The sequence below is a fragment of the Anopheles arabiensis genome, chromosome 2 (assembly GCF_016920715.1).
Source record: "Anopheles arabiensis isolate DONGOLA chromosome 2, AaraD3, whole genome shotgun sequence".
Classification (NCBI taxonomy): domain Eukaryota; kingdom Metazoa; phylum Arthropoda; class Insecta; order Diptera; family Culicidae; genus Anopheles; species Anopheles arabiensis.
The window spans coordinates 39,051,972-39,079,270 of record NC_053517.1 but is presented as its reverse complement, the minus strand read 5'-3'; the positions used below and the strand labels follow the sequence as shown (position 1 = coordinate 39,079,270).

Sequence of the window (27,299 nt, the reverse complement as noted above, 5' to 3'; positions counted from 1 at the left end):
CAGAAGTTAGTTTTTAAGGTAAGTTATTCAATACAGTTTAATTTTATAAGTATTATTAAAGTTCTAGCATCTTCCATGAAGCCGTTTCACCCGGAGCCTTTTGAATACAAATGTTCTCAATCGCAGGTATTCAGAGTTGTCGTTCGGAGTTATCTGGAATTATTCAGAGTTATCCAAAGTCGATCGAAGCAATTCAGATTCAGGTTCAGGTTCATTCAGATTCTGAATATTCTCGGAAACGTGTTAAAAAAAAACATAAAATTATGACAATAATGATCTCTTATGATTAAGATACAGCACTGTAAAAAGCATTGTTCAAATTAAAAACATTAATAGCATGTAAAATCTGAACAGTAACACTGTTGTGCACCTATTTTGCATCTTCATAAGTATACGTAGAAATCAATCTGATTCGATTTGAAACAACTTCTTTGATTGATCTAACACATAAACAAAGTGGTGAAATTGTCTTATCCAAATGATTGAGATTGAATCTGTCTTTGGGTAATACCTGATCAGCTGAAACCACAGTTGTCGTGCACAGCAGATTGCGCCCATGGCACACAGCGTCCATCTTTGAGATTGCGCTCGAAATGGGATTTTCCAAACACGGGCACACTGCACGAACTCGATGACGGTGCAACATTAGACAGTTATTTATCATGCTTCATGCTCCACGCCATCGCTTTATCTGCAAGCAATTTTCCTTAATCAACATTTCCTTCTCCACGGAATCGGAATCAGATGAAAGCCATGTTCTGCATTTTTGCAACCATTTTCAGCCACCGCACCAAGCTGGCCTGCACGTCTAGCTTGCCGTTCGTACAATCGTGCTTAAGCAGCACACTTTACCATCCCCCCCTACCCATCACAAAAGCACCAAGGTCACCGACCATACCTGACCGTATGGGAAGTGGCGTAGGGAGGATTGCCGTTTGTAATGGCAAGCCTGTTCGGGTGGCCTTCGCCCCAAAACAAAACTAAAACATTCACCTGGCAAAGGCAAAGCGGCAGCAGTGATGTTGTGGCGGCTGGGAAATAAATCTTTGAAGCAACGTATCAAAACGTGATACAAATAAATGATTTCCTTCTCATACCCGCCGGTACGGTTTTGCAGCACAGGAAGCACAGGAAACCGCTCCGGATGCCCTGGTGAGGTGTATCAGCCGGAGTAGTCGCACCGTAGTGCGGACAGCTTGCTGCCATCATCGTTTCCCGACTTTCCGTGTGTTTTCCCGGTGAATAAATGAACACAGAGCAGCACAAACGAGACGAACACATCTTGATTTCTTTCGATCGTTCGTTTCTCTTTTTCACCGGTCTGGTGGGGGTTTTGGTCGGTTCGGAGGGAAAGTTTTGCTTCGAGCAGGTTGCCTCACTTTGCTGTCGAGCCAGTCTGGTCGTCCGTTCGGGTGTCTTCCTGGGAAGATGTTCCCAGTCTGAGATATGGAAAATAGCAGGTGAGCTGCATCTTACCCCTTAGGAAGCATTCTTTGCGCACCGGGGTCGTATTTATACGCAGTGTCTTGCTTTTTCCCCTAGCTGCCGGAGCAGCACTGTGGGGCCACCATTCGTTGGCCGGACGATCCAACACAAAACAGTGCTCGGAAATGCAAAATGCATCGGAAATTGCAATTGAAGTTCAATGGTGCGTAGTCTGCCCCGGGAGCGCTAGAAGTTTATCATTTCTTATGATAAAGGACACCATTTCCGGTGGAGCAATCACGGTCCATACACACAATCCGAATGTCATCCCGAGCTTACCGTGCGCCAGCGAGCGACAGTGCTTTGTGCCGTTTGCACCAAACCGTTTGCAGCCAGCCTGCCACTAGCGCGCGGATGTGCGGTAGTGGCGGTTGTGTGAACCAATAGGGAAGAAAGTGATGGATTTTTTTGTTGTATTCCCGCTACTGTGGTGCTGTGCTGACGCTAACGAGGCTGCACTGAATGGATCGTCTTGTGTTCCGTGAACTTTGCAGCTATTTCAATAACTGCAGGCAGATTGCGAAGCTTCATCTTGTCTTATCGTGAAGTAAATGAACTTTCCGGGGGAAATACAGCCACTGATACACGCTGAGAGGATAATCGAGACCATTTCTCTTGCCTTTTTATAATGTCAGAGGAATGGAAATAAATGTGCTGTGCGTGGCACAAGCAGAAAACGTTTTAATAATGATTCATTTTGTTTAATTGTGGCAAACCATCACAGCAAAAAGCTTTATGGCAGCATTATCAATACCTTTATATACATTAAAATGTAGCGATAGTGAAACTTCAATTTTAAAAATTCCAGTAGACAAAGATGATCCACGAACAGATAACTCAATACGATACCATGGATCGAAATAATCAATCGTTTCGGCTGTGGGGCATTTTTCACCCCTCCGCCAACAAGGAAAACTTTTCTTTGATTCGAAACAAACCTCATCCATTCTTATAGCCTCTCGCTCGGACGGGCGAGGTAATAGAACGGTCAAGCAAATGAACCGTATCGTCGAGCGCTCGTCAGTTTCTTCTTTTCCTCCCGGATAGTTGAAGCGTTTGCTTGCGCAGCTAATGATGCTCAACAAAATTTCATCCATTCGCTGACTTTTCCCGCCCCACAATTTCTCATCCGCTTTCGCCTGCCCAAGCCAACGGGCCAAAGCTTTCGATCATCGCCTGCATCATCAGCATCATCATCATCATCAGCTTCGGCTTTCGGAGCATGGTCCAGAGGCGTGCTTTTAAGTTTTTCGTTTACCATCACTCTATCTTACTGGGAACCGTTGTACCGTGCTCCCCCGCTACACATTTCCGAAAGACTTTCATGTTGTGGGGGTAAAACTTTCTTCCATTCCCTGCTTCTATCGGGAAGATTTTACTGGCAGCACCGCTTACTAGCGGTGCGACTCCACTTCGCTGTGCCGCTGTGCGTTCCATCTTACCAATGATTTAACAAAGCACTAAATGCTCAAAGATGATGCTCTCCTTTTAGGCAAAAAAAGTCCCGGCAAAGGGGCGCAATGAGACGACCGAATGCCTTACCCGTAAGAATGAGAAGTTCCTTAGGGCTGGGCTATTTTTGCCAACGGCATCGTCGCGGTCGTCCTGTGCGCGGTCCGGTGCAAAGTTCGACGTAGTGCGATGAATCCTGCCGGCTGGAATTGTCTGTGAGAGACCTGTGGTGGGGTAAAAAATTGAAGAACTATTTTATGGCCGAAGTATCATGCTGTGGCACTGAGGAACGAGGTCACTATCACGCTCTTTAGCAGCAGCAGCAGCAGCAGTAGCGCATGAGTAGGGCAATCGCGAGCTGGGTGTAGAAATTGGCTCCATCCACCATCAACCGGCAGGACCAGGATTCGAGCTGTTCTGGTTGTGGTGGTGTAGCGTGTTTATATCTTACACTCGAGAGCTGGCATACAGTCTCGGTATGGTTAGCGATGGTGCAGCGAAACACGGGTGGATTCTGTTGGGGCAATTATAATAAAAGTGAAATATATACGTTGGTGCTGCGGGACGCTTGAATATGCTGGCTGAACCTCCCCCGACTGTGTACCAAAAATCAGTCGGAGCAGATCCTTTTTTTTACCTTCTTCTCCTCCAACTTACCAGCGTGTATGCGTCATGTTCGGTGTGGTGTGCTTGTAGATTGGAAGTTTTCAATTGCACTACGCTCTGATGCGTTCTCCGGGACTGCAGCGGTGCAATGAGATGCACATTCATCATAAAGTATTCATGTTTATCGAGCACTCTTTCGATGCTGTGTGAGTGGTTTTTTTCTTTCTTGTTTTTTGTGTGTGCTCTTTGCTTCATTTTTGACTCGTTTTTCGTAAGGATTTTCTACGCAAATTCACGCCCTCCTAAAATGAAGGCCAAGAAGTTGGTTCATAAATCAAACCGTGCACTGAAGATGAGAAGATTGCATTGGGTTGTGTTCGCTGTACCGCTGGACTGTGACACAGTTAGGAGGATGTACGTTTGCAAGTTTTGTCGGATAAATCATCACACGGCCGGATGGTTTGATGTAGGTTTTGGGACAACTGTGTGCCGCGACGAGTGCATCAGTCACAGGGTTAGTTTAGTTTAAGTTGCACCACTGTGCATCTGATACACATCGCATCAAGATAAGTTGACTTAGTTTACTCTGTCGACGATGGGAGTTAACGATGGAAGCTTTATGGTAAATACAAACATTACGCTTGAGAATAAATAGGAAAATTCGATGAACTTGTCCTTGCAAAAAAATCAAACTACTGTTTGAGCAAATTGAATAGCAAATGTAGTCAAGATTGAAACAAAAAACAAGCTTTACAGTTGAGTTGCTGTACGGGAAATGCAGAAAAGATACACAGCACGCTAGACAGCATAGATGTTTCTGATGTAAAAATGAATCATCATCATGGATGATGTATTCACGCTGAAGCTCAACCGCCATCACTGACAGATGCTACGCTGCAAATAATTTACACGCTAACGGATGTGCTGAAAAGTATTGATCGAGCTTCACTAGTGGCGTGTGGCGTTAAACTAATTAGTTTTACATAGTAACGAGTTCCGAAGCAAATAACACTGTGTATCGGTGTGTGTGTGTTGTAGCAAGTGTTCCCTTCGACTGCAGTGCAATGTTTTCTCTCTTTTCCTGCATTCGTTAGAACAGTGTGAATTATTATATTACACGGTTTCATCATGGAGTTATAATTGTTTCATAGCTTTTTACCGAAAATAAAACAATCTGTCGGTATGAGTTTTTGACTACAGTGCCAACAAGCAAAATAATCGCAGAAAATATTCATAAACAGTAAATATTCATCTTGACATTTGAAATATGTTTTTATTTAAGTTGTTTTTAAATCTTGTTGTCAGTTCAGAGTTCTCCTTGGGTTAATGGGCATAAAAGAAAGCGTAGAGTTAATTTTACTAAACAATATTCTGGAAATGTTCCCGAACTAGGGTCTATGGTTGGATAACCTCTATGTGGCCTACCCCCACACATCCATTCTTTTGAACATTGACTTAAGGAGCTATGGAATTCTCTGTGCAACGCAATGGGGGAAAAGCTGTAAAAGGTTGAAATAACTGTTCTCCTAGTTTCCAATCCTGAAGGATATGCTTTACAGGCTAATGGAATTGCATTCGTTTCTATATAGTCTAATATATTGTCTTTATTTATCTTTATTAAAACTATGTTTTGTGCATAATTTATATTTAGCCAGTTTTGAACATAATCTATTGTAGCTTGTTTGGCAATGGACGCATTACATTTTGGGAACGTAGGTTTAATTTAGCCAAATAATTAAATGTATAAACTATTTTAAAATTGTTCTTACACCTAATACAAAGCTCTGACGAAATGAAGCTGAGACGAGCTGCATCAACTATTCTCTTTTTAATATCGCAACCTGTTGTCTGCCTACGATGTTGCTGTTAGCCACATTTGCAACCATCAAGCAACCGAAACACAATTTAATGTGCTTGATATTACCTTAGCCATCCCAGCTCACCGTGCGCAGTGCATCCGTCTAAAGTCTAGACCGATTAATTATATTTTAATTATCGTCGGCAAATAGCCTCATGCCGAAAATGGCACCTCAGCACTGCCAAGATCTGCCCAAGGTTTCGCTTCCAGGTAAGCGAGAGGAAAACTTTGCCAAACCAGTTCGCAAACACTAACCTTGTTTGCCACCGACCAAACTCCAAAACCCAAAACCAAAGCAAACCAGCACAGTAAGGGAAGCGATGGGGAGCGATGGGGCGAGTGAAAAGTTGTGCGATATTTATTTTGATAATTTTCACGTTTTTGCAAGCGGTTTTCGCGCACTGGTTCGGTTGGCTAACTTCCCGGCTAGCCGACAAGCTCGGTATAATTAATGCACTGCGCTAGTCGAGTTATTGCTCGCGCGAATTTTGCGAGAAAGTCCAAGAAGCAGAAACTTTGCTGCAGCTCGCCAAGAAGCTCGCCCACTTGCTGCCGTGCCGTTCGTCTTTGTACCATGGTGACCGTAATTTTGTCATTAAATCTGCAGCGCTAGCTCCCTGGTCACGACATCGACGGATAAGTTCCTGTCGTCCTGTGTTCCGAACGATCGGGTACGTTCGGGGTTAGACTTCCCGCTCGTTCGACTAATGGGGTGTTGCTGCTGGTTTCCACGCAAAAGTCAAAATTGGCGAAGCGCTTTCGTCAGTGCTCGTCACTTGCCAGCCAGTCCATCTACCTGTTCCGGCTAAACCGAACCCAAAAGCAACCCAGAAAGCACCTGTCAGCACGTAAGCTTCGTTTCTGTTTCCGTGCTGTCGTGGGCTGGGCGCTGATTTGTCACCATACGTGTGTGTGTGTGTGTGCACGCGAGGGGCGTTTTTTGTCCACTTCCGGCACTGAACTGTCGCGTCCTTTTAGTCACGGCGAGGCAGTGATGGGATGCTGATGATGCTGATGGCAAGTCGATTCGGCGCCAACGATGATGCTGTCATGCATGCGACGATGCACCGGAGGCGATAGCGACGTACCGGAACGACGTATCTCCCGTGCTGCCAGGCTGCCGTGCTGGGTGCAAAGCGCTTCCCTGGCCCATGTGTGCATTTCCATAAATTTAAAGTTGTTGAATAAACCAAATCCGATGCACGTTCCAACGGAGCGCACCGGAACGGTCCGTGGCCTGGTTGTGTGTATGCAAAGTATCGTGAGTGTGTGTGTGTATGTATTTTTTTCTATCTCTCTTCTTCCCCCATTCGGCGCCATTTTGAGTACGGTTAGAAGTATTGTCGTGTTATCTAGCGAACGCGCGTGCACTCACATTCTGGAAGGCCACTGGGTGGCCAAGGACCCGGATAGTGGAAGACGCGGGGACAATCTGCAATCGCGCGAGGTAACTCCCGAATGGCGCGTTGGACATGGAACGTGGGAATAGAACTTCCCGCGACGCAGCACATATCAAAGCAATGTCGGCAAGCATGTGCCGGGTGGTGCTGGGCCGTGTGTGGATCCACACATCCGTGCGCGCATACACACACACACTCTCGAGTAATGATGCGATGATGGTAGCGAATGTATTGCCATCGGGTTGACGGTTGGATCCGCTGCTGGAAGGTGCCACTACGCCTCCGCCAGCACTGCTGCCGCTGATGATGATGATAGATGATATACGAGTTGATTTGTTTATTCGGTTCTGTGCTTTTTAGGGACGTTTCCTATTTCCCGTACGGGGTGGACTCAGTGGCACAGACATAACACACACACACACACACGCGGAAGCCAAACGGTTTTTCCAGCAACCTTGAGTATGGTGCACGTTACGGGTTTCGGCTAGCAGAGGGAAGAGTGAGGGCGGAAATCGGTGGGAGGGCTGTTTGCGTGTTGGCACACTGTTGATGCTTGTTGGCTTGCTAATGTTCTTTGCTTGCTTTGCTGTCTTCGGGCTGTCGGCTAACGCCTTCCCTTCTCGTTGACACTATCGTGGCAATATTTTTCGTTGGAAATTTCAGTAAGCTGAATGATTAGCGCCGAAGCGATGATGATTTACGGGACTGTCGCGATTGATGTTGTAACGCAGTTACATGTTTGCCAATGCTGCCGGGTAGGTTCAATGGCATGGAGTTTATCGCAATGAGTTTTTAAATTATTTCACTTACCTGTTTTGTGTATTATTATGTTTGCGATCAAGAGGTGGTTTGTGATGAAACATTTTAAATTAATTTAGCGTACCGTTGTGATTGAAATTGTAGTCACTTGAAGCATATTTTGCCTTTGATGTTATAGAATAAAATTATGTTAGCATGACAAATGAATTTACCAATAGAAACTTTGGAAAATAATGAGGTTGTTTAGAGTATAGAGTAAATTTGTAGAGTGTAGAGTAAATTTTGTCTATCGTTGAAATTTCGTCAACACGATTGACGATTGACATATTTTTTATTTTCAAATAATTTGTTTATAGTCTTTTTTCTAAAACGATAGCATGGTGAGCTTATCGTTTGTCGGGTTGCTACTGTTTCCTCTTGTTTTTCAATGTGCATTTTGGTAGGTAGTATCGTACTTCGGATCATTGATCCTCCCCGCTCGGTCATGAAAGCATTTTTCACTTCTTGCTTCAAATATCGTTGTTTTAAGTCATCACTATGTATCAATTTATGTGTTTATTATTATTATTTAATTAGGACGGCTCGGCTATATTATTGTAACAAACAGTTTTATTTAAATATGAAAACGTATTATATGAAAATTATGACTTTTTGTTTTTGGAATGTACAAGGTAAAATATTTGCTTGAAATTTCAGTCAAAATTACATGGGTGGTATTGTGTGAAAAGTTTAGTAGAATATTATACGTTTCACGTTGATAGATTTTTTTTGATTACATGTAACCTAATGTACCTATTCTGGATACAAGTGAGTTTATGATAAACTTTGATTGGAGTTGGTTTGTAGCTATAACTATGAGTGCCGCCGGTGGAGTACTGCCAAAATATTTTTAAATAATTTGGAATCTTGGAACAAGACAAATAAGACAATTGGCACTTCTATTCATTAAAGTTTACCAAGAAAATAATGATAATATTAACCAATAAAAATATCAGAATTTTAAGTTGTCTGTCATGCAAATCAGCACGGTACTAACGGTAATTTTCCCGAGAAATACAAATAATGCGTGGCGGTGACATTTTTAGCTTGAATTTTCGCGTACCTCGAATATCTCGTTTTTAGACACATATTATATGTGTTCTTTTATTATATTAAGTTGTTTTATGCACTTAATTACATGTTGAATTCAAATCGTACAGCGAATTCGATTATTTTTGTCGTTTTAGTAATTTAAAACATTCAACAATAATGTCTATTTTTTGCATTTTATTTACAAATTGCATATTAACTGGAAAATTAAAAATTCGTGTAACTCGAGTGCCATGTAACTGTTCTGCCGTGGGAACTGTAATTATTTGACTGTATTTTGAAGGATGCTTGTTATCAATTACAACAAATACACCAAACGAAGTTCGACTGTACCACACCATTCGTGTTCAAAAAGCTTGCCAGTTCTTCATTCCCCAATCGCTTTAATGTTTTTGTTAAGTTGAATTGAAACTCATCGCAAAAAAGCAGACATAAAATGAAGAGATACTTCCACGAATGCACACAACTATAAACTTATACTCAGTAAATCACTCTTGCATGCACTATCTGGAGTTATGAAGCGAAATGGAAGGATAAAGCTGCAACCGTACGAAGAATGGAGAACGCTACAGCAAAGTAATAAAATGAAATCGATGGTGCATGTTACACGTTGACCGCCATATTCCACTAAAAGCGTCTCAGTATTCCACCCCACCCCGTCGGGGTTTGCCGCTGAGTAAGGTGGATGATGTCGTGTTGAGATTGTCATGGTTTGTCGGTAGTAAAGTCCGTAGATCCGGGGAACAGGATGGGTCCGGTCCGGTAGGGTCAAACAGCAGTAAACAAAAACAGCTTCAAGAAAAACGATTTCGAAACCGATTCCTCTCCCACCCTTTCTTACCGCTCTTCATGAGGGACGTTTCTAGTGTTCCTGTGTGGATGTGTGTGTGTGCACCCGTCGCATCAGCCAAACGCTTGTATGACCACACATCCGCGTGTGTTTACGTAAGGGCCACTGTGTTGCTTCGGCCTGCGTACCCGCAAAGCATGCGGGACTTCAATTAATCTTAATCAATTTTAATTGATTGCATCTGTGTTGGTGAAGGCAACGGAGCACCGTGCACCGGGACAAGCACAGCGCGTGGTTTTGAATACCGGAGCGGTCGGGATTTTTTACGGTCATCGTTCAAACGGCCGGACGGACAACGTTCGCATCCGCTATTGTCGTGCTGTTGTTGCTGCTTCTGTTGATGCTGTTCTGCTCTTATGTCGTCTGCTTTGGACGACGAAGTTTGGACGATGGCTAACGGCCGACGGTTAAGGCTTGCAGTATTGTTTTTTCTGCTCCTCCGATTGCATCCATTACCTTACTCGGGAGTGAAAGGGTCCGTATAAAGTACCATCATATTTGAGCAGTACTCTGTAAAGTCTAGCATGGATGCAGCTACGAAACATGGAACAGTACAATGCAAGGAATGAAAGACACATCTTCTTGTGGTGCTATATTGACGTATATGCATTATACTTTCATCTCGATTTCGTATGGCATTGCTTAATGGGTCATGGTGTGAGGATGGACTTCTGGAAGGATTAGCTCTTTTATTTATCGTTTGTAGTTTTTCTATTTTGAAATCGTAAATCTGGTGACATAATTGAATAATAATTTAGTTGAGAATCGGTGTTATCATTAAATTGTGAATGAAATATTTAGATGCCGTCGGAAAAATGACATTTCTTGGTTTCAAATTCATTCACAAATTCATTTTCTTGGTCGGAAATGGTTTTTAAAATGCAACAAAATGTAATGGAATTTATCGTATGTAGAATTGTAATGCAAGTCGGTCTCATGGAACAGTCGTCAACTCGTACGACTTAACAACATGCCCACCATGGGTTCAAGCCCCAACTAGACCGTGCCGCCATATTGTAGGACTGTCTATTCTGCTATGGGGGGTAATGTAAAAGTCACTCAAAGCCAACCCCACAAGTCACACTTGACCGACAACGGTTGTTGAGCCAAAAGAAGAAAGAAGAAGAATTGTAATGCAGTACAGATTCAAAAAAAACCTTTAATAATCGAATGATCAATACAATAAAATAGCAATCCGACGGAGAAAAAAAGTATGTTTTCGATTTTGTATGCTGATTAATTATTTTTCATACATTTTCTCTAAAACGAGTTTTAGAAGACATTCCACATCATAATCATAAATTCAACAAAACTTGGTTATCACTATAATCAAACTCACCAAATCAAACCATGTCAAAGAAAACGAGTACGAACGATTAACTGCTTCTATTTGATTCAATGTAGAAGGTTATACAATTCAGTAAACATTGATAAAGGCACGTACAGCTTTTATAACATATTTTAAAAAGACTAGTGTTAATTATTATTAACGGTCGATTAGCTGGCACAGTGTTATATCTTGTGATTCCCGAAAGAGGACGACACAGACAGTGTTTAGTGTGCTCAACGTCTACCACTGATCGGGTTGAGCATTCCCGAAGGATCCTGATCTAGGCTAAGCGAAAGATGCAAGGTCACTCTTTCGTCAAAGCCCACGACAAGTGACGGATTTTTTAGCGTCTCTAACGAAACAATAAATAATAAGGCAGCTTAAAAAACGCTTCTTTTAACTTAAAAAATATTTACCAACTGGCGAAAGAATGAGTCCTGTTGTAGTGTGCAACATCTAGTCTATTTGTGTTTATATTTTTTGGGTAATAGTGTTTACAGAAAAATATTAACGATCGCATATGCTTACAAGCGTTTTGATTTAAGGAAAGGTTTGTTACGAAATCACTAGAAAAATACTCGATTCGATATATTTGGAATTTGCTTCGTGTTTTTTCCGTCTTTTTCACAATTTTTCGTAATGTTATACTGAAATATTACTCATCCTTTTAAAAGAATTTGTATATTAGCCCTTCTTATTATTACGAACCCCTTATCAAACACCTTCCGATAGATTACTTTCGCGAAAGTAATTGTGGCCGCTTTACTGAACATTAATTTAAGCACTGGCCGTTTTCAAGCCAACGCTAACCGTCTGTTTGAGGCTTTCCTTTCGCGTGCTCCTTGCGTTTTGAAGAAACGTTCGCGTACACTGGCGCCCGGCCCGGCAGTTATGGCAACCGTCAGCAAAACGGATCCCTCTCGTTTTCCGCTCCCCAAACCCTTGGTCGGCCGGACGGGTGAAGAATTATGATTATTATCACTTTGGGCAATGATTATAGAGTACAAAGTCGTATCGTAAAGCATCGATTTGCAGCCAATGCGCCATTAGGGGAAGCCTTTTATTTTAGCTCCATTAGCGAACAGGTTCGGGGCGAGGAAGTGGCTTTGATCTCGATAGCCATTTTCCGTGCGGAGGGTTTGGAAGAGAAAAAAAACCGGTACGGGGAGAACGGAATGGACAAGGGGCAAGAATTTTTGCCAAAAGGGTTCTCTGAACGGTAATCAAGCAGGATGTTAGACATACCGCCCAGGGGCACCACTCCCTAGCGTGTTCAGTGGGTTCACTATTCATCCATTCGTCGATGTTATTTTTTTGGAAAAAGCGAGAAAAAAAGCAAACGGAACACGTAAGGATAAAAATACACTACATTAGCTCGGACAGGTTTGCCGCCGGAGCTCCGGTCTAGGTTCATTGGCTCGGGACGAAATTTAATCACGGCTCGGTGGTAATTCTTTTTATTAATGCATTGCCCGTGCCCTTGGTCGTCGGAAGCCAAAGTTTCCGATCCAAACGATATGCAGACAATTTCGGTATCGTATCGACCAGCAACACGGACGGTACACGTTCGAGGGATCATGGGGGACCAAAAAACAAAAAAAAAAAACAGGAAAAAGTGGGAAAAACAAAAAAGTTGCCTACGTACGCTAGATCAAATCGCAGCGAGTATATGGCACCGGTGTTACTGAACATACAATTTACGTTCATTGAATTACGTTTGTGTGGGTCCTTGGTCAGGGCACTCGGAATGTATCGACGAAACCAAAAAGAAAACAGGCGAACCAAAGCGAAGCAGCATACGATCGTGTTTAAAATTTTGCATTTTGCACGGTTGACACAGTGCGGTGCAATATGCAGTGCTACAAAATACAAACCGTCGCCACATAAATACTCCAGCTCGAGAGTGACTCCACCAGCCAAACGGTGGCAAACTTTGTGTAGCTGCGTCGGACTGTTTCTTGCAACAGCAGCTCAGCCCAGTGTGCGGGCTGGCTGGAAGTGCCGCTCGAAAACTCCCACCATTAATAAAGATTAGAAAGTAAATTTATTATCATTTTTATCAGTTTACCTATATTAAATTCTCCGACCCGTGTCAACGGCTCTCGGTTGCTGCAGGCTTCTCCGTACGGCGTAACTACGGCGACGCAGCTGAGAGAGAGAGCGCTCCAGAAGAAGCTTCAGCCGCGAACCGAGAAGGTGGCCGAAATCCTTCGAGATGAGCCTTTGGCTGGTGGGAAGGACACTCTGTGCCGACGGTGCGCGGCATTGTACCGACCAGCCCATGGAGCCCATGAAAGTGGGTTAGTTTTAGGGACAAAAACTTTTCACCGGCACAAAAAAGCATACCATCGTTTGTAAGGCAAAAAAAGTAAAAGGCGAGGAAAAACTAATACAACTAACAACTTTCGTTTGGCGCGACGTCCTTCCAAAATGCCGTGGATATTGAACCTGACCTGTCCACCCTGCCGGCACTGCACCACTCACAATGAGGCGAGAAGCGGGATGTATATCCTCCATGTGTCTCCTGTGTACAGCTACAGCAGCCCTGCTGTAGAAGGATCATCGCCACCGTGTGCAAGCTGTGCTCGGGTGCACGAGATAGGTAAAGCTACCGATTTTATAATGACACACCGGCAAAGGAAGCTCGCGCGCGTCCTTGGGGAAGTTTAGCGAGATGCTGGCTTGGGAATTGTTAGGGTCGGTCGATGAAAAACCGGGTCAGAGCAGAGCAGACGGCTGAAGGTGAAATGGCGGGGACGGGTGTTATTTTTAATATTCATAATTTGTGTTAATGGCATCAGCGCGAAGGCCGGTCACGGAAAATATTGCTAAGCCAGGCTAGACACTGTTTGTCCCCCTGTATCTCTGTGTGTGTGTGTGTTGGTCTGTTTTGTCGCTTTTTTCCATGCTCTTATCATCATCAGTTCGTGTCGACATTGCTTTGAAGGACCTGGTAAGACTGGTCGCGTAACATTTAAGCTATCTGAATGGGAGTTTGGATGTTTCTCATTTAACCCACCCAACCCACGGAACCAGTTGGTACGCAAAAGTGAAGAGCAATTTCATAGCACGCCTTCAGGCCCGGGGGGGGGGAGGATTGGCGCACTATGACCACGGTGATGAAGTACTTACTCATAATGGATGCCCATTTTGCCCCTATCGCTCAATTGTGAGGTTTGGTTGGGAGAGCAACACCTTGGGACTTGGTTTTTTCCGTGCCTTGCCGAATCTTGCAGGACAATAAAACTTTTCCAATCACCACCGGCCAGTCAACCGGATTACCGGGGAGCACTCTCTTCATTGAGGGAACGGTCGGTAAGCGCGGTGTGAAAAGTTTTCCGGTCAACGATCGTTTCCGATGAAATTGCTTGAAAGTTTCTTTCGACCGGGCCAGGGAACGGCTTGCGACGACCGAATGAAAGATTGGCCCGCCGAGGTGGCTCGTGCGCGTTGTGACGCGCCAATGACAACCGACAACCGACCTATGCTTATCGGGACGGCTGGCAGGCAATCTAGTGAGCTTAGCCATCGATTAAGCAGACACGGTAGGTAGGCGTACGATCTTATCGCTCGCCGCTCAGACCGGCTGTAGGAACGGCACGGGCGGTAAACAGTATCTTCGATTCGAACGTGTCACGGTAGCAATATCGTCTAGCATAAAGTGTACAATTTATAATCTCGGAAGGCTCATGCCAGGGCGCTGCCTCCTACGACGGGCCCTCGCTCCAATTTCGACCCTGTGTTGTTTTGATTCGTACGCTTCACATGCTCAATCGCTAGTCTAATCACATATCATTCCGAGCGACGAGGCACTGTGGGCGTGCGGGAACGAAGGGAAGCATGGTAGGAAATTTGCCCCAAGCGGCCAATCGTTTTGCAAAACGATTCCAATGCCTAGACAACGGGCTAGAGCACACACTCATACACACACGCGTGAGCACACATGTTGGTATGTTGGAAGCATGGGGAATGGAGGGTTAATCTTATCGCCCATTTCTGCAACCAACTGAGGGTTACCGTTGTTTTGTGTTGTTTGTTTTCTTTCTTTTTGAAGCCTTATCATATTAATCGAACGTTCCTGTATTTTGTGCACCTGGTCGAATGGATTTGGGGGAAGGCGAAAAGATTTTCGGTATAAATAACAGGTCGAGCGTCTGGGAAGGGTTTCAGTAGTTTGACAAGAGTTTGTCCAGAGTGTGTTTGTGTGTGTGCGTTGATTCAAATTGAACTAGAAGGAGCAGAACGCCCAAAGCTTTAAAATGCGTATCCTTTCACTGGTGGCTTTCGGGCTCGTCTGTGCCCTAGCATCGGTTGGTGGTTACGAGACGGAGGTTGAAGATGAAGTGTAAGTGAAGCTGGTTGTGTGGTTTAAAAGTGATCAATTTAAAGGTTCTATCTCAATTCAGAATTAAAAAGTTATGCTTTTCGATAAAATTTCAATAATTTGAAATGGTGCTAGTTCACTATTTGAGAAAAATAAAATCAAATTGCTTCGTCTAATCGGCGCTAACTCATTCAGTGATTGGGCTGAGTGAAACTTGGGTAGGGTTTTTGTTCTCCGTTTCGATTCACTCGTCGCGCGAGGAGGGAGTTAATACAATAATAATATAACCTTTTTCACTTTATCTTTCGTTTAAAGTAGTAGTTTCCTAAATGGAAATGAATTTTGTTCTTTTGCTCACCTTTTGTCATTATTTCTTTATGGAGCTGTTTATTTTCTAAAAATTAAGAGATTGTCAAAGAATTGATACATAGTAATCATTGCATTTGATACTGATATTTTTCTACAATAAATTGCGTTTTTGTAAATTCAGTCTTTGATATTTGCATAAGCGTGTAGAATTGGGAAATAGTTTAGCATGAAAAAGCATGAATCCTCTATTTTAAGCCTTTGTTTTTAATCATGCAGCATTGAAACAACACTGGCGTTACACGTTTGACACGAGCCCATGGGTACCCTTTGAACGACGTACTTAGATAAATTAAAAGCGATAAGATTAGACCAACGATCCTTTGTTATGGGGATATCAGTTGGAATGGGAGCAGAGGATGGATTAAAATGTTCACACCTGGTTGAACGTAGGTGTAATAAGTAATGAATTTTCTGGTCCCCTTTTGGATGCAGCAAATGTGTAGCATTTCAATCGGGATTACAAGTTTTCAAAAGAGTTCGTAGATCCACACATGAATGAATGAGAAATTCTATTTTTACATGTCATTCATTCCGTAAATAATATCATTGAAAAGATTCACAATGGCTGCAATAATACATAAAAAATCAATATGAAAAAAATGTTTGAAACAATACTTTTTAGTTGCTTAAATATTATATAAAAAAACTACTAATTTGAAATAGTTGTGTACTTATGTCGTGCAACTTAATGGCATTATTTCATGAAAAATTAAGAGTAGTTATTTTTACAACAACTTATCAATTATGGAATATTTAATTTTAATTCACAAATGTTGTTGAAAGAAATGTTTGAAATCATAAAGGGTAGCTTTTATCGGTTTTTGTTACCTAAATAATAGCGAGATTATTTCAGAAATTTTCTCTTCAGAATTTCAGAATTCTCTTATCATTACCATACTGAGAATCCATCTTCCCGGGCTGCGAATGTATCTGAGCTAATGTTGCTGTCAGTATTATACGGTATTCCTCCTCGTTTCCAGGCAACGCAACACCGCTATGTCGGCGAACATGAACAACTACATCGACGTGGTGATGATTCAAGTTGGACCGTGGATGAACACGCATCTGGTTCCCATGGCGCTGCCCGATGTGGTCGAAGGATTTGAGCATGTACGTATAAATTGAAAAAGAATTGCCCTGTGCTTTAGTTTTGGCTGTTTCCGTGAATTTTTTTGCTTGCTGCTTCGATAACACGTTCACCTTCTGTTCCCGTGTAGCGCCCAATCCTGATCACCTACCATGGCGAGCTGGCACTTACAAACGGCGTGTTCCACACCATCCACAGTGTGGGCCGCAATGGAAATGCCATGATGCACTACGACCGTCAGTTGCTACGCGTCGCCGTCGGAGCCAACATTCGACAGCTCGGTGTAAGTATGGCGAGGAATGTGTACTGGTGGAATGTGCAACGAGGAAGAATTGTTCACCAGAATTTGGTTAACGTCTGGGTTGGTAGTTGGGTCCGCTTCTTGGAAAGTCGCTCGGTAGGGCGTTGAATCAGTACAAAGTACATGAGGGCTGAAGAAAAATGTGTATGGTTGTTTGAACCAGGCATGTAGCTCGGAAATAGTATGTGCACATGTATGTTAAATGCGTATGTGCTGACCAGGTTAGGTAAGTTACCATATTTAATTTTCTTGGTACACTTGTGCAAAACTAAGTTAAAAGTCAAATCGTTTATACTTTTTTGATTATCTGCTATTGATTACTACCTAACGAAGGGTCACGTAAATTATGTTTGAACTAGGTTTTTTTTGTCGAACATATTTTTGTTTCACTTCGGATTTTTTTTTTTTCACGAGGAGTATTTTTTTCCGTGCGACGTGAACAATAATTTTATCAATCACTCAACTCGCTCTGGCTGAAATGAAAAAAAAAACAGTTTTCACAGCATAACCGTATAATCATAATAACGATTCTGTGCGTAACGCAATGATTGATACATTTCTGAGAATGATTTTGATTGATAAAAATATGTTGAGTGATTGATAAAATATTGATGAAACAATGCATAACAATAGCAGTATACTTAATTCTGGAAGGGAAAAGTTTACTTGGCCTAGATTTTCCGTTCAACTGGATATGCAAATGTTGGATTCAAAAATATCTTAATTATTTTTTTAAGGAATGAACTGCTGATTTGCCAACCATGCCTATAACGTGCCTGTTTTTGTTTTGTTTTTTTGCTTTGTTTTTAATGATAATATGGTGATAAATACCAAAATATAGTTAAATAGGACTAAAATGCAATTACTCTAAGTATATCGTTCAAATTGAATAATATTTGTGTTAAAATGTCGTAATCAGTGATAGCGATAATAACGAATGGCTTATCTCATTAATCCTAAGGAATTCCGAAAGTTTGAACACATATCAGAAAATAATGGATTTGTTTTTGTCCAATTGAACTGCACCATTTAACGATCTTGAGTAAATCTATAGTAAAAATCTTAACAGGATAAACGTTTTTATTACTTCTAATTAGCGGTTTGAGACGTATTTTAGAGCACTTAAACCACTCTTGTCTACCAGCACTTTAAGGAAGTGTACTCTGTTATAAAACGAAACGAAACGGAAACAATAATTCGGCCAATTCCTATACATTTCAAACGAAAGTGATTTAAGTCGGGTTATGTCGGCCAAGACTCTTGTAGTCTTTACTTCTAATGGCCTTGGCTATTTGTGGCACAGCCGGTTTATTTATGTGACACTATTGGATCATCCCTATATCATTCATTGGAGTAGTCTTACTAAGTTGGGAAGGGCATGTTGTTTTGTCGCATGTTAAGTCATCTACCATGTTAAGACTCTCCCAGGGGTCGAAAGTTTAATGATTCATGGTTGAAGATGTTAAGATGAAATAATTTGATTAACGAATGATTAGATTTTTTTATAGATTTTTCATAAGCTAGCAGTTATTCTTTTATTCTTGCTAAAGTGTTCTCAGCAAGGTTTGATTGATGAATTGGAACGAATAGCAGAAAACCTTCAATCCCACTGCTTTGCAACGAAAATATTTGTATGATAATACTGCAAGTAATAGTATGATAATCTCACGTCAAACAATACAAACCACAGGCAACCGGTATTGCAGTGAGGCGTAAAATAAGATTCAATATCGTCAACTCGCCGCCGACGTGGTCGTCAAGATGTACCAACGGTGTGCCTCGTTAAACAGGTCCTCCCGTGGTGTGCTAGCGAAATGAATTATTCAAAAAGCAAGAAATTATTCTTAAGCCCCCAGAGGAGGCTAGTGCGGGTGTGCATTGACGACGCCACGCCACCAGGACCGCCCTAGACTATACCCAAGGTGGTGGAGCTTCCACTCATCCTCAATACCCGTCGTTTGGCAAGGGTTTTTGCAAGAGACTCCTGTGCGTGGCGAGGGTTAGTGCAAGATCTGGATCGGTAAAGCTTTTCGCTGTATGGAATAAATGGAAGCATCCACCGGAAGAAGGTGTATATGCGAGTGTGATTTATTCAACGAGTAGCAGCAGCACCAGCACCTAGCTCGCGGGAACATGGAACGAGTGACTCGTTAGAAGGGTACTCGCCTCGGGACTGAGAAATTGAGTCACCTGCACCGTGACACAACAGTTCGTCAAATGCGAATGAGACGAGACTTGCTATTTCCTTGTGCCAGATTCGTGGAAAATTCTTGCGGATAACGGGTTCGGGTCTTTATTGCTTGGCGATAGGAGCGAGCTTTTATGTTGAAGCTGCAACCATAGCACGGTACCACTCGCCCTCCCCGGTGTGTTTGTGTGTGGTTCGCCGGAAGAGGAAGCTGAAGAATTTATATGTTTTTCTTATTTTCTCTGCACCGAACTCGGGCTTTCCTACATGCGGCGTGTGCCGTGTCTGGTGGGAATTTCCCCACTACCTCGCGTTGGCTCCCACTGTGTTGCGTTGGCTGGAAAATGAATTTGTCTAAATTTATCATTCTAACGACTTTCCCACAAGACACAAACACATTGACGTGCGTGCGTTCAGGTGAGTATCGCAGATGTGGTGCGTGCTGATACCGTCCTCAAAGTACCTCCCGCTCCATGCTCTTCGGTGTCATGTCGGGGGAGGTGTAAAAGTGCGTTAAAGTACACCGCACGGAGGAAATTACGCACAGTGGGTTTGTTTTCCTTCTCTATTTTTTTAAATGAAAGTCCCCGTAAAGTGATGGCAAGTTTCCCCACACCGCGAAAAAGAGAAGGACCGAAAGCGGAGAACCTTACCGTGCCGAAGTTTCTCCGTGCCGAAAGCCTGCTACTACTAGACGCGGTACCGTTTTACCACATTCGTCGTCTTGTGATTAAACAATGCTTGAAAATTTATTACCTCGGATATGCGATACCGAGAAACGAGTCACATTTAATTTGCTTTTCATCGCACGCGTGTGTGAGTGTGACTTTTTTTTTTGGGTGTTGGCTGTTGTTGTTGCCGTTTCTTTGCCTTTGAGGAAAGCCTTCCATTGCCGCGACGGAACCGGTTGATGCGGTGGTGTGCTCCGGTATGGCCTACGGCGTTGTAAGAAAGCGGGGGGAAAATAGGGGATTGTAAAAGAAACAACAGTACGGGCAGAGAGAGAGAGAGATTGAGAGAGAGAGAGAGAGAGAGAGAGAGAGAGAGAGAGAGATAAAACACGAGGGAAAGATGTTGTAAAAGGTGTCGAAAGTTGAGCAAGTCGGCAGGTGGAGAACGCAAACCAAAACGCCATTAAAACCTGATCCGGGCAAAACTGGCTGATTGTGCTAGAGGGAGGTGGAATGTTGAGACACGTGTTGGGGCAAGGTGTACCCGAAATCTTCTCCATGCTCCTTGCCACTTTTTTGCTGGTAGGAGGTGTTTCTACACCCATGCCGAGGTGTTGGCGAAAGGTGAGTGGATTATATTTTTTCCGTAAAGATACGGTTGACGCCCCGGCCGAATGGACAGATGTGGTTACGCGCCTGGTGCCGAAGAGTGGCGCACCGACGTTGGCTTATGCCCTCCAACACTCCCCCTTGGTCGCTTATCCTCTGCGCATGCAAAGGGTGCCAGCTTTCCGTGTTTATTACGCCACAGGTTTTGAGAAGCAGCAACCGGACGACGGGGTAGGGCTTTCCTTCCCAACTTGTGCCAAACACTTTCAGGGCAATTATTGTTGTTGTTTGTGGGTTGGTGTTGTCGATTAAAGAGCGAATTGCAAGGTAAGGGTGGGGAAGTTTTGTTTATTCTTTCCCAAACGCCCACATTCTCCTTCGAGTGCGATGGCATGCAAGGGAAGAGCTGATTGTATGTGTGTGTATGTATGAGGGTGGGGGGAGATTGGAGGCAGGAATAACAAAAACGTGAATCCTACCAAGGTGTGTGCTCTTAACGCGAGTTTTTCTCCGATCGCTGCAAGTTTCGCCGAAAGGGAACGACCTGGGTTGACAGGGGAAAGGGAAAATCTTCTCGGTAGAGATTTGCTGGTGCTTCGGTGGAAGAAATTATTTTGCCCACTTTCGGAAAGTTTTGGACCACCATCTACCCTCGTGTGCACACCCAAACACCACCCATCGTATGCGACTACTTCATCTCCTTGCTTCTGCTTTGTTTTTCACTCCCCTCCCGTACTGGCTGCCAGTTCACCTACGACTACTCCGCACACATCATGGACCTGGGACCGACCGGTTTCGTCGACGTCGATGTAGCGACGATGACTTTCACCAGCGAGTTCATCATCGACTTGACGGATTTCTACATCTGGATGCAGGACTTCCGCCTAACCAACATGGGGTAAGTGTTCGCCCTGTTTGTTGTATCGTTTCTTTGGCTTTTTTTTTCGTTTTTTCCGCCCTTTCAGCACACTCATCTCTTTGATCACGTTTCACGTTTCTCATAACATTACGACGGGGGTTCCTTTCTCGTCTATCATCCTTTCCGTGGAATGGCTGTACCTTCGAGTCGAGAACGATCGGAGCGGTGTGTGAGTTATTTGATCGGCAAAGTTGCAGCAAAACATTTAATTATTAGCGGAGAAGTTTATTTTGAGTTACTTGGAAATGTATAAGTGTAGGTGTATGCGTCTATGTGAATGTGTGTTTTCTTCTTACATTTGTAAAGTGATTCACTCTGGAAACTTTTAAATTAACTGGCACTGAAACACGGCTGAACGAGTTACTTTTTATTTACAGTATGATTGAATAACATTGAGTGCTGTTTTATGGAAGCGATGATACTCGTAAAATTTAAATATGTGTATGTGGGCTTCTAGAACAGGCGTCTTACAACCTTCAGCCCAAGCAATCAATTTCACTCTAACTTTTATTTGCACCGATACATTTCATACATTTATTGTTTTCAATCGTGCGTTACACTGTTTGAGCCAATATCAATTTGTGAGTGAAATGAGTGTCTTGGTTTCCAATATTTGGCTCACCGGATATTGTCACCGTCACCGAATCAATAGTGCTCGTTCAACTTCGGCATGTGCGTGCGTGTGTGCCATGTGTGGCAAAAGCTCCCGGCAACGGGTTGTTCACGTTTCCATACAGTTTGATGGAAAGTGTCTCGAGTGCAATTTTGTTTTGCCTGTTGAAACTGTTAAGCTGTTTCTTACATCCAACGTACTCGCTCTTCCGTTTGCGTATTGAGTTTTGGTTCACGGGGAGGGAAGCGGGAGGAAAATGGGAGTGACAGAAAATGGATGTTTTTTAACGACGCAATCTAACGCGCCGGGTGAAATCCGGACGGTAGACTTGATTTGCCTCGAGCCAAACACTCAAGCCATACGATACGGGTGGTAGATTACCGAAGGAAACCCCCCCCCAGTTAGGACGGAGACGGCAGATGCTGTTACCGGGCTCCAGTAAAACCTGGACCTGGTTGTTCTACCATTACACTCATTGTCTTTTGGCTGAGCGTGAAAGAAAGGGAAACAAACATATCGTTCTCCGGAGCGGAAGCGATTTCTTTTCCCCAGAATCCCGGAATCGTGTGAATTTCATTTTCCCGAACAGCTAACGTAACAATCATCGTTTCCTCCTGATTGGACATCATTCAATCGTGAAATTGTCACTACGCTTTGCTGCTGCGTTGAAGCTAATTTCAAACAACGGCCGGATGGCCAGGGATGAGATGAAAGTAGCAGTAGCACATAACAGGGGGTCAGGTTTTTATTTGCCGATCCCTATCGGCTACTGATTCTTCCCGTGCAGCTCGGTAGTTCATTGCGCTAAAGCTCCACCCGGTGCTGCACGCTGGTGGTGGTGGTGGGAAAATAATTTAATATTAAAATTCGCCTGCTTTATTTACTGGGCGATCATTTAATCCCACTGGAAAAAGCGTCGAGTTAAAGTGGCAGCACAGAGCAGGGACCTCTGTGCCTGTTTGGCTGCGCATAATGGAACCTGCCAGCGTGTAGTATCGCCCCTTCCGATCGCTTCCGGGGCAGTGATTGTGTCACCAATGGGAAAACTTCCGGGAAACAGAATGAATAAACAAGCATAAAACTGTTAAGATAAGCAACGCAAATGTGCACAGAGCCACCCATTGGCGCGCGCACACACACACACACACGGGCTATATACAGAGCGATGACAGTGGAATCATGCGGAACCGTGGTTCCTAATGTTCGCTGTACACCGCGGTGCCTTTGTCGCCCTCGCGTGGCTTTGTGGGCTGCAATCGAATTAGTAAGATTTTTATTTCATCCACTTTTTGTGCTCGTTTGTGATATCAATCTCACTCCCGGGACGGGTCCGTGTGGTGTGGCCGTGGCCTTTTCAGCGCGAACAATAACACGCGCCCGTTCGCTGCATTGTTTGGTGCGAACGAGGAGCGCGAATCCTTTGGGCAAATAGACATTGGCAGGAATGGCCGCCGTAACCCCGAGCCGGTACATGTGTATGGGGGTCATTATCGGGAATGTTTTGTATGCATAGCATGGCTGCCATACAATTTTATTTCCTCCCTAGTTACCCGAGTGATGAGCGCCATTGCCACGTATGCTCAGCGTTTTAAATGCCAACAAATTGATTAATCCCCTACAATGCGTTCCATTGTGATTGCAACGCATTACGCTGCAGGGCAGATGGAAGGGGCAAGTTTTATGATTGAATTAATTGGCTACGTGGGTTGCCACCGGTTGAAACCAATTATTGTACTTTAATTACTTTGGCAACTCACAGGTGAGAACGTGCTGTGGCGAAATGGTTTCAAATCAAGTTGCTGATATAGATTAAAAGAGAAAAACTTAAAGAAGTGTTTAAACTATAATACTTAACAAAAAAGGGAGTGTTGACTCGAAAATTGTTAACTAATTATTTATGTTGTTTTAGAGCTTATAAAAGCTAATAACAGAATTATGTTAAAAGTAACATATTAATTTATGTAGTGCTCAGGCAATACAGTCAGTCATGCCAGTTGATCTGTTGATCTTCTATATGGGCCTAGATCTGTTTTTTGAATAATCACATTTTTACGTACGAAATATGAATAAGAAGTTTGTATTAATAGTTTTTTTATATGAGCTTTTTAGTATTTTCAACTTTAGCATAGTATGTCGAATAAGAAAACTTGCAACTGACAAATTGCGATTTTTTATTTTGTCTTTTACAAGATTCAATTTACATTACAAAAAAACATGATTTCAAATAGCCATTTAAAAAATCTTGTATAATGAACAAAAAATCAGGATTTTTGATCATCACATTAAATAATAAAAAAATATAGTCAAAACATAACAGCCTTAGAGAAAAAATGAGCATTGATGCCTTAAAAAAATAAAATATGAACTCAAAGACTGCTATCATTCGAAGAAGGTATAATAAGAAATTAGCTGTAAAAACTTTAGAACTTTAAAGATTATTTAGACTCTTTAGATAACATTCTGAATACATTCAGAGCATGAGTTAATGTTGCATATTTCGTGCATGCATGTTAATTGTATGCCATTTAACATCATGTTCAGCAATAAAGTGTTTTTTTTTTTCGATTTATTTATCTCGCATTTAAGAAAAACGCTTTTACCAAGAGCCGAACAAAGGCTCATGAACAAAACCACGCCATCGCATCGATCGCCCGACAGTGATGAGTGTAAACTTTGATTGTTTAATTTTGTTCGTACAACCGCATCCATAATTCACGCCCCTGTCAATAATGATCCCGGACCCGGGCTGCTGCCGGCTGATCCTGTGGCCAATTGCTTTGGACAGTCATTATGAGCGGCATCATAAAATATTAAGCGTGGGATAACATATTTATAGCGGCCACAGACAGCCACATATGTCACCGAGCTCGGTAAAAAGCGGTCAGTTGATCTGGTCCTGCCTGTTAAAGCCATCCAAGCTCGCTAACGAGAGGCCGCTTTAATCGCCGTACGAAAACCCCGGACCGGGCGTGTGAGGTGGAGGGATGCCGATGCTTGCAAATAATGTACGGACACAGACACAATGCGCCACACTTGACACTGGCAGTGCGGGCACAATCACACAAAGCCGAGTGGTTGTTGTGCTTCTGAACGGGCTTTAGCATGCTGTTAACCTGATTGAATGGGCATAATTGAAGTGAAACCCTCTTTTTTGTAGCACTTAAGTGATCGCACCGCAACGAGAATCGGAACAACATAAAGCAACTTTTCTAGACAAACCACTGCAATGGTTTCAAAACGTTATGTTTCATAAACTAACCGCTCAAGTGCGATCGTGTTTATTGCGTGTTAAATGGAGATTTATTTAAAGTGCGCTTAAACGTAGCTGGCACTTCCCCAGTCACGGTTCCCAGTGGAGGAACTGTTCCCATTTTGGTTATCTGTATGTGTGTGTGTGTGTGTTTTTTTGTCGCTCGCTTAACTGACGTTCAAGATCGAGATAAAAAAGTTTTCCAGCCAAAACTGCACCGTTCAGCACGTGTTAGTTTGGTAGCGGGAGAGACCGGAAGTTACTGCGTCCGAGCGCTGGAAGAGAGGGGGGGGGGAGGCTGCTGCTGGTTTGGGTGGCATAAAAAACTGTGCCCCCCAAAACTCGTTCGCCTTGCAAAAGTTTCCGTATTATCGACAGGCGGAATCTCGCAAGTGATGGAAGTGCCCATTGCTGGACAAACGTGATCTTTAGCCACTCCGGTCGGACTGGATATTATCGGGGAAGTTTATTTTATTGTTCGTTTTATTTACTTTTCATTGGCATCGGTGGAAGGTGGCAGGGAATACGGAAGTGAAGCTGCTTGTCGCTTTTAGTGTGGGAAAATATTCTACCGATCACGGAATGTGTTGTTCGATGTGTTGTGGTGGTAAAAATAATACCACTCACTCATACATACATACATACACGTATACAAACAAAAAACAAACACACACATACATGCATCTCTTATCCTCTTTTGCGAGCATGTACAACAGTACAAATACGGGCACGAAGTGATGTCGATTTTTTCGTCATAAATTTTTATCCTTTCCTCGCTGCGGGCCAGAAGTGCTGTGCTGTCGTACGTAGGGCAGATTGAAAAGCTCTGCTTGGTTGGAATTCGAGCAATTCGTTCGATAGTGTTCGTCTAGGGGCACGTCTGTCAATCAGTGGACGAGGAAGCATTCCGCGCGTACGGGGTTCGTTCCCAACGAGTGATAAAACTGCCGGGGCCAAATAGCAAATGGGTAGCATAAAGGACAAATCATCGTCGCAATCGCCATCGTCATCTTTTCGTCTTCACCTTTACCGCAGTACATCATTCGGGCCAGATCGGTCCGTCAAATTGCAAACGGTTTCGCCCAGCTTGTCGCCGTTGATCCCTGTTGAGGGCGTGTTTTGGCGGGCCTCGAGCTGTAGCGTTTCCGTTTGCTGTACCAAAAGCTTTCCAAAAGCTTGACGTTTGGATTAAAACAAAATGCTCCACAAATGGGTTGTCGCTGCCGTTGGTTCGCAGCTAGCTATTTCCAGCTCCATCCATTCATTCGTGTCACTGTTTCGACACTGACAGTGTGATTACTTCAGCTTGTCATCGATTATTGGGCGACCGACCTACCTGCCGAAAGGAGCTAACACTGTTCTGTTACGATGCGTTCCATTGCAGCAACCTAAACATTCGCTTCCGCGGTAACATTCTCGTCGACTGGATGGCCAACATTTTTGTCAACATCATCACGACCGTTTTCCGCAACACGATCACGAACGTGGTGTCGAACGGTATTCACGACTTTATTCAGGCAACGCTGGACGAGATGAATGGACGGCTGCGTGGTCGCGCAATGACCGAGCAGGAAGCGGCTGTGCTGATTGAAAATCTGAAGAAAATGCTTACCAACTAGAATCGTACCGGGGAGGGGAAAGGGAACGTGTCGCTTCTATGCACGTCAGTTGCTTCGTGGTACATTTCGGGTTGGTTAAATGAATGGTTGAGATGAATGTTTGTGTTTTTATTTTCTTGTTAATAAAATTGTTGCAGTAGTACTTATGCTTCCCCCGTACGTTGCCAATGTATAGTTTCCGTAGACATGTGAAAGGTAAGTATGGTTTATTTTTATTGGGGAGGTGTTATGAATTAAAAAAAAATTGTCTGAAGTTTTTATAATTAGACCAAATTTGAATCAGCTAGAAGGGCAGAGTTTGTGTTACACTTATTTCGTTTTAATAGCAAAGGCAGAGTTAGAGCCTTTGATGCCCTTTGCTAAGCGCCTAAAGGTATGCAAGATTGTGTTACTCATTTGTGTTTCCTTAACATTTGTTGTTCTAAAACCTTTGAAATATTCTAAAAATTGTAATGTTACAATGAATTGATTAAAAAAAAATGTATGGATACACCGCTTCGTCTCACGCTGCATACGCTAG

At 43.2% G+C, this 27,299-nt stretch overlaps 1 protein-coding gene across 2 annotated transcripts; it reads left to right on the top strand.

The window, feature by feature from the left end:
• LOC120894437 (mite allergen Der f 7-like) lies at positions 1-26,938 on the top strand. Of its 2 annotated transcripts, none has more exons than XM_040297011.1 (5): positions 1-18; positions 16,503-16,632; positions 16,740-16,892; positions 21,125-21,276; positions 26,545-26,938. In XM_040297011.1, exons 2-5 carry the CDS (start codon positions 16,519-16,521, stop codon positions 26,777-26,779), a joined length of 654 nt encoding a protein of 217 aa, XP_040152945.1. In that variant the 5' UTR covers positions 1-18; positions 16,503-16,518; the 3' UTR covers positions 26,780-26,938. The 2 variants fall into 2 exon arrangements, with proteins under 2 accessions (XP_040152945.1, XP_040152944.1); XM_040297010.1 differs by lacking the exon at positions 1-18 and adding an exon at positions 14,991-15,174.
• The last annotated feature ends 361 nt before the right edge of the window (positions 26,939-27,299 follow it).